Source organism: Alligator sinensis, unplaced genomic scaffold (genome assembly GCF_000455745.1).
Source record: "Alligator sinensis unplaced genomic scaffold, ASM45574v1 scaffold1336_1, whole genome shotgun sequence".
In the NCBI taxonomy this organism is placed as follows: domain Eukaryota; kingdom Metazoa; phylum Chordata; order Crocodylia; family Alligatoridae; genus Alligator; species Alligator sinensis.
In genome coordinates, this window is record NW_005843037.1 from 168,043 (window position 1) to 175,551 (window position 7,509).

At 42.1% G+C, this 7,509-nt stretch overlaps 1 protein-coding gene across 2 annotated transcripts in view; it reads left to right on the forward strand.

Annotated features, from left to right (window-relative positions):
* The first annotated feature begins 6 nt into the window (after window positions 1–6).
* The window catches only part of LRRC57 (leucine rich repeat containing 57), a 14,023-nt gene continuing 6,520 nt past the window's right edge, over window positions 7–7,509 (forward strand). Inside the window, exons 1-5 of one of the 2 annotated variants that reach the window (XM_025193342.1) lie at window positions 7–910; window positions 3,246–3,381; window positions 4,254–4,522; window positions 5,733–5,918; window positions 6,782–7,487. In XM_025193342.1, the coding sequence (XP_025049127.1) occupies window positions 827–910; window positions 3,246–3,381; window positions 4,254–4,522; window positions 5,733–5,918; window positions 6,782–6,790 (684 nt within the window). In that variant the 5' untranslated portion in view covers window positions 7–826 and the 3' untranslated portion in view covers window positions 6,791–7,487. Of the gene's footprint in view, window positions 911–3,245; window positions 3,382–4,253; window positions 4,523–5,732; window positions 5,919–6,781; window positions 7,488–7,509 lie in introns of those variants that run through there. The other variant, XM_025193341.1, reaches the window with a different exon arrangement.

Sequence of the window (7,509 nt, forward strand, 5' to 3'; positions counted from 1 at the left end):
GGCCACTCTGTGGTTCGGAGGAGGAGGGTGATGAGGGGTTAGAGGTGCTGCTTGGCGGGGCGGCTCCAGCTCGGGCGAGGCGGGAGGGTCCGGGAAGGGTCGTCCGGGTCCTCACCCGGCTGCGCCCGACGGCGCTGCTGCTACTGCACGCGAGAGGCGCGGGGTGTTGCTGCACCAGGATCCTGCTGGGACCAGCTCCGGAGGCTCCTGGCTAGGGGGTCTGGTTCCCCCTCCCCCCACCAGGGCTGCATTTGGGTCGGGAAGGAATTTTCCCCGTGGTTGATTGGCACGGCGGGGGTTGGGGTGTTGGTTGCTTTTCCTCTGTAGCTGGGGGTGGGCCTTTGCCTTGTGCCTCTTGGCATACTTTGACCTCCTTTGCAGCAGCAGGGCGTAGGCTGCCCCGGTTCCCTCCCCCTCTGCGGGGCTGAGGGTGTTGGGTGCGTGTTGTGTCAGGGTTGAGGGCTCTGTTGAGTTCAGGTGGGATGGTTTGGGTAGGGATAATCCTGCCTCAGGCTAGATGAGTTCTGGAGCTCCCTTCCAGCCTCACTTCTCTGTGACTGTGACTTTTCCCGGCCCCACTGTCAAGCCTCCTGGCCAGCAGCTCTGCTTGCAGCCCGGAGAGTCGCTTGGGTTAATCCAGTTAAGATTTATGTTTCACTAAGAAGTGTGTGTGAGGCATGACGTGCAGCGTGTACTGAGAAGCTGGGATTAACATGTACATTTTATTTCTAGTAGGCAGTTTGGTTTCATGTGATCCAGTGCAGCAACCCTGGGAGCACCAAGCCTTTTAAACAGAATTCAAAATCATTGGAACAGGACCAGCAGGATGGGAAATAGTGCCTTAAAAGCCCACCTGGAGACAGCCCAGAAAACTGGTGTTTTCCAGCTAACAGGAAAGGGACTCTCTGAGGTAATGGACTAGGCTGCATGTGCACGTGATTAATTCTTCTGGAGAGGGACTCCATTCCCGGTCTTTGTGTAATATTATTAATGCACATGGCACTTCAAAAGCATTTCATGTATCTCTCCATCTGCAGCATATGCTCATGCCATGTGCTGTGCTCTGAGCCAGCAGGATGTCTTTTCCAAGAAGCATTTATGCTTTTAATACATTTGCTTTTAGCATAAAAACAAATTTTGAAACCAGAATATTTAACAATGAACGCACCAGAAATGATCCTTGTGAGCTTACGGCGGTTGACTTGTAACTAGAGGTGCACTGATACATCGGTCCGATATTGGATCGGCACTGGTATAAAGAAAATTTACTATATTGGAAATCGGCCATATCAAGCCAATAATTTGGCTGATAGCCTGTGTGCGCACGCAGCTGCAGTGGAAGGGGCAGATCAACGCCTCCCATGGTGAGGGAAGAGTGGGGCTGGGTAGGCGCTGTCCAGCCAGGGGGGAGTGGGCGTGGGACAGAGCTGTGCCTGTCGGATGAGCTGCGGCTTTGGCGCTGCCCTGCCTGCCCCGCCCTGGCTGGACAGTGCTTGACCCAGCCCCAGCCCTACTCCTCCCTCACTGTGGGGACCTTGATCTGCCCCCCCATGCCCCTCCCCTCCCCCTTCTCCTTCCACCACACCAGACTTACCAGCTGGAGGCAGCTCTCCACGCTGCTGGGCTGAGTATCGGAAATCGGATCAGTATTGGCCGATATGCATCCTTAAAAATTGGCTATCGGTATCGGCTGCAAAAATCTATGTGCACGCCTGCTTATAACTGTGGATGCAAACAAGCAGAACAGTCGAACCTTTCCAAAATGTCACTGTTTGGGGACCCACAATTGTTGCAGGACGTGTAACAATTGAATTGGTCCCAGATGTCACTGATTGGGAGCTGGTTCATGGGTATGTGAAGTATTGTGGCTTGAACATGACGGGGTGGGAGTGAGCACCCAGCCCAGCATGTCTCTCAGTAGATGATGAACTGGGGAGGAGTGCTTGCACCCATTTAGGTGTCTCAGGAGTAAGTGATCTGTGGCTGTGAGCATTGTCACTCTTCTGCTTTCTTTTGTTTCTTACACAGACTACTGAAGTTAATTGAACTCATGCTTAGGAAACAATGGAAAGCAGAAAAGTGACATCCTGGGAAAGTGCTTTTGGAGGGGTCAGAGGCATGATGACAGGCTGTGGCTGAGTAGGGAGTGAGGGCACAGCTGGTTGCCAGAAAAATAGTTTTATTGAACATACAGTGTAAGGGAGCTCATTGATTGATTAAAAAGTGCCAACAAAAGGGGGGAAAAGGGGATGTAGCCACATACTAGAGTGGCCAGTTGCAACAGTGTGGGGGGAGGGGGGGAGCAATGCACTGTGGGATACTTGACTGACCAGACCCATATCACAGAATGCTTGATGTCCACACGTAACACTGAACCAGTTTTAAATAGTGCTCAATTTTTCCAGGTACACTTTTGAACTATTTCCAGCAAATTTAAATTAGTTTAAACTGGAACGTACATCTATCTGTTTTAGGTTTAACCTGCATTTAAACTCTTCTAAAGGTTTGTGTGTTTCCATTGCTTCTCGGCCTCTTGAAGGCTCAGATCAAGTGTAGTAGGAGACCAGAACATCATCTCATGGATTAAGCTGTATGGAGACATTTGATGGTTCTTGCTATATTGGCTTATTAAAAACAGTTATGCCAGATGTGGTCTGAAGTGGTCAGGGATGAAAGTAAAAAGAAGTGGATTCCACTTAGGCAAGGATAGTGGCAAGATGGAAGAAAATTTTTGTTTTTGTTTATATGTTTACTTGATGGTGGAGGGAAGAAACTAGTAGGAGAGAGAAGGTTTTTTTGCTCCTGTCATGTTAAAAATGATGAAGTAATCAATTGGCCATACTTTATTTAAAATCGGGCACAATAAGGAAAACCCACAAAGGAAATGTTTTGAGTTTTTATAACCATAGTGTACTGTATCATCCCACGTTGTCCGAGCTAGGAGTTGATTTTTTCTAGGAGTTTGTAAAATGTCTGCCTTTCTCAGAGATAGTCAAATGCAAAATTATCTTTTAAAATCTGTTTTGGATTGAATTTGATAACTATCACTTTCTGTGGTATTAGTTCACACGATTATTCTACTAAAAAATTAATACCAAAATGTAAATAGCTGAAAGACTTACGCATGAAATTACACTGTCTGGTGTGATGTAATACTAGTTGTTTTAAAGGCTGTATCTCAACTCTGTCTCTCTTTTATTTATTTATTTATTTATTTGTTCTTTCCTTTGTATTTTCCCACCCAGTTTCCTGAAGACCTGCAGAAGCTAGCAAGCAACTTGAGAACAATAGATTTGTCGAGCAACAAAATTGAGCTCTTGACACCAGTGATAGGAAAATTTTCGGTTCTGAAGAGTCTTTCTCTAAACAACAACAAACTGAGTATGACAACTAATTAATAACTTAACGGGTTTCTAAAAGCATAATGAACCAGAATATCTCTATTGTTGATCAGAAGTTAAATTTGATGACAAAATGTAAAGGGGATCTTTGGTCATTTATACTAAAAGTTGTTGGAATTTACAATCGGAAAATTAGATTTGTGACAAACTAGTTGAGAACTCTTAAATTATCACTTTGCAGTATCATGTAAGTACTTTAAAACATATCACATTGCTTGGTTTTCAGATCAGACAGTTCACAGCACAGAATCTGGTTGCATACTTGCATAGAAAATATTTGATGAGGATGTAGTACAGAAAACAGTTTTGGTAGTTCAATAAGTCTCTCTCTTGGGCAAGTGTCATGCAGACTTCAAGCAGCTACCAGCTAGGCTCTCTGCCAGAGGTGCTAGGGTTGTTTTGGATGAGTGATAAAACTAAAGTGTGTGTTTTGTTTTGTTTTGTTTTGTTTTGTTTTAATGGATGCCAGGTGCTCTGCCTCATCTCTTAATCAAATTAACATGGGATGGGAAAAACTAAACTCATATTTTACTTCTAAATTTACTGTACATTTCTTAGAATACATTAGCCAATTGGCTTAATCATGAGAATAATTTTATATTAAAATCATAGAAAATGAGGGTTGCAAGGGACTTCAGGAGGCCATCTAGTCAAACCTCCTGCTTAAAGCAGGATCATCTCCAACTAGGTCATCCCAGCCAAGGTTTTGTCTAGCCAGGCCTTAAAAACCTATGGTATAAAATCCTATCAGAATACTCTTGTGTGGAATATAGCAATGCTAGTCCTGGCTGTTTTTAAATATGGACACTTGTTTTTTTCTAGTTGCTTAGGTTGTTCATAATTTATTTCTAGCTGCTCTACCTGAGGAGCTGTGTAAACTGAAAAAGCTAGACACGTTGCACCTGAATGGCAATCACCTGAGACGGCTGCCAGCTGGCTTTGGACAACTCTCAGCTCTCAAGACCCTGAGCCTTTCTGGAAATCAGCTTCGGACTGTGCCCACCCAGTTGTGCAGTCTTCGTCATTTGGATGTGGTGGATCTATCCAAAAACCAGATCCAGAGTGTGCCAGATGCAGTAGAGGAACTGCAGGCCATTGAACTCAATTTGAATCAGAACCAGGTCTGGAAACTGAGGGTTGATAGGCATGTGGACTTGAAGCATGATTATTTCATTCTTAAAGAGCAAGTGTTCCCTACAAATCAGAAAATGGGATACTCGGAGGTTCTAGGGTGAAAGAATTGCTTTTTTGTTTTAAGTATGGTAGTGTAGGTGGGCACAAGGAAGGATCTGATATCTCTTACTGCCTGGTTTGACTGCAGGATTGTAAGAATGGCCTTTCTTAAAGGACAAGTTTTCTATACAATATTTTTTCTTCAAGAAGAGCAGATAGTTACCTTATGAGAAAAATAATTTGGACACCCCCCATTGTGTTCTTCCACTCCACCAATCCATTTAGCCTTTTATCTTTGTTTCTTAGTAGGTCCCTGTTTTGGGAAGGGTATCCAGATAGTGGTGGTTTGAGGTTCAGAAAATTCCATGGTGAATGAAGCTTGGAATAGAAGGATTTAAGTGTTTACTGACTGTGTAGAACTTCTGGATTCTTTGGCTGTTTAACTTGCCAGACGCCAAGTTGATTTGGAATAGTGTTATCATTGTCACATGAGGACAGTATTAGAAATAAAAGGTAAGCTTTGTTGTTAGGTTCTTTATTTTAGAAATATTCAGTCTTGCTCTTATGGTTCAATTAAAAAAGCATAACAGGCCCTTTAAAAATAAAAACATTTAATTTGAGCTGTCAACAGAACTAGGAAAGTCAGGAAAATAGGAGATTCTTAGTTTATCTCATTACCCCAGTTAATCTATAGCCGTGATTCTCAATCAGGGTACCACAGCACCCCAGAGTGCCCTCAGATCTTTTTATGGGTGCTGCAAGGTGCCATGCAATGTTAGCAGTGCAAGATATACAAACATAATCATGAGATTAAACCCAGATATTTCAAATAAGAGTCCACAGTGTTAACTTTCTGATCTGTTGAGGTCTTTCTAAATTCCTTGCAAGAGAAGAGTTGTTTTAATATTTTTTTTTCTGTAGTCAAAAATGAAATGAAAACTAAGAGCTGACATTTTGAGGGTTCCTTGAGTCTAAAAGCATTGAGAACTACTGGTCTATAGAATAAGCAGTAGCACTGTTGGTGTGGCTTGTATTTAGATAATTCAATATCAGATTGTTAAATAATAGTTTGCAAAACACTGCTTGGTATACAAGTAAATAATTAATTAACAGTATTTAATTTAAACTTCTTTCACTCTCTCCTTTGCTACCCAACAGATTTCCCAAATTTCTGTGCAGATCTCTCACTGTCCACGACTCAAGGTTCTGCGTTTAGAAGAGAACTGTCTAGAACTCAGCATGCTTCCTCAGAGCATCCTCAGTGATTCCCAAATCTCACTGCTTGCAGTTGAGGGCAATCTCTTTGAAATCAAGAAGCTCAGAGAACTGGAGGGCTATGACAAGGTTTGTAGTTAAATCCAATGAATGCCATTCACCTCCCCTGTTCCAAAAATGTATTCTCGGAATATGGGGTGGGGGAGGTGAGGGCTGTGCTGTTAATTATGCTGCTGGATGAGAGCTCAGACAGTCCATTGGTTTTAGCAAGGACAATCTTTGGGGATGACCTATCTTCCTTTTGAGCTTATTAGACCATAACAAAGGACCTGTTTGTGGGTGGCACAGGAACAAGTTGTAAGATGCATGTCTTGAGTGGTCTTCTTTTTTTATGCCTCAGAGAGACTTATCCCTTCAGATCTGGCATACATCAAACTGCACTGTAGCATGCATTTAAGCCAGTTTATTTTTAAGTTACAGTAGTCTTAACCCAGTAATTAGGTGATATCAGAAAGGATACAGCATAGTCTGGAGACTGAAAGCTACAATTTTAACACAGTGGTAGTAGTGAAATGGAGCAATAGTGATATTTCTAGTTAGTGCTAAGTTTGAGCATTATTTATTTGGGTTTCCCGACACAGGAAGCTGAAACTAGGGGGCATCAAGTTTGGAAGAATGGAGGGGGAGGGGAGGGCTTTAGTTGTTTAATTGACCTCAGATTTTATAGCTTTTTCTTTGGAAAGAATTTGGGTTGTGTGATTTTGTGTGTAATATAATCTTCTGCACAATGGTTGTACTATAGAATTTCTTATAACAGAGTGTATTAGTCCTGTTGCTGCTTTCATTTTCATTGCAGGAAATTTGACTCTCATAAGTCCTTACCTGTACCAGGTAGTCTTGTAGATAAAGTTAACCTTGTAGATAAAATTGGGGGGGGGAATTGGAGTGACTTAAACTTTTGAGTGCAAATTTTTTTTATCTCAAACATGTAGATCTCCTGATTTGCATTGTCTGGGTGACAGAACAAGTTTGCAGCCAGTTGCCTATAGAAGGGAGAGGTGTTGTCACTTCAATGGAAAGAGCTTTGATGCTTTCAGATAATTATGCCATTAAAATAATATTGCTTTGTACCTGATAGTATAATACTTGGTCTCTGCAACACTGAATATTGTTTTGGCAAGAAGCCTGCAGGTTGTATTTATTCATGTAAGTCTACAGATTCCTTAGAAAAATTATGACTACAACTTCCTTGCTAAGTAAATGAGATATTGCTCTTGGTGTTCACCATCAATAAAATCTGCAAATGGCATCTCTCTAATCTGTTATTCTAAGGACAAGGTATTATGGAGCTTTTCTGATGTTCATACTAGGGTTTTTTTAACTTGAAGAAACAATGATGGTCACTGCTATCCAAGCAAGCTGTTTACCTGTTACCTCAAACTGTATTGTTTGGAATGACTGTTAACTATGGTAGGGTTAGAATGCTGCAACTATGCTGGTCTAAGAAATAAACAAAAAGCAGGACTTTCTTACTGAACCAACTGCATAGTTAGGAGAGATGTTAGGCAAGCTCCTAACTATGGCAGTCCTCATGTTGGGCACTTTTTGCTTAAAAACTTGTCTAATATCTCTTCCCAGCTATATAGAATTGATCCAGAAATAGCCAAGAAATCCCTCTGCCTCTTACAAATTGACTGATTTTTTTTTTTTTTTTTTTTTT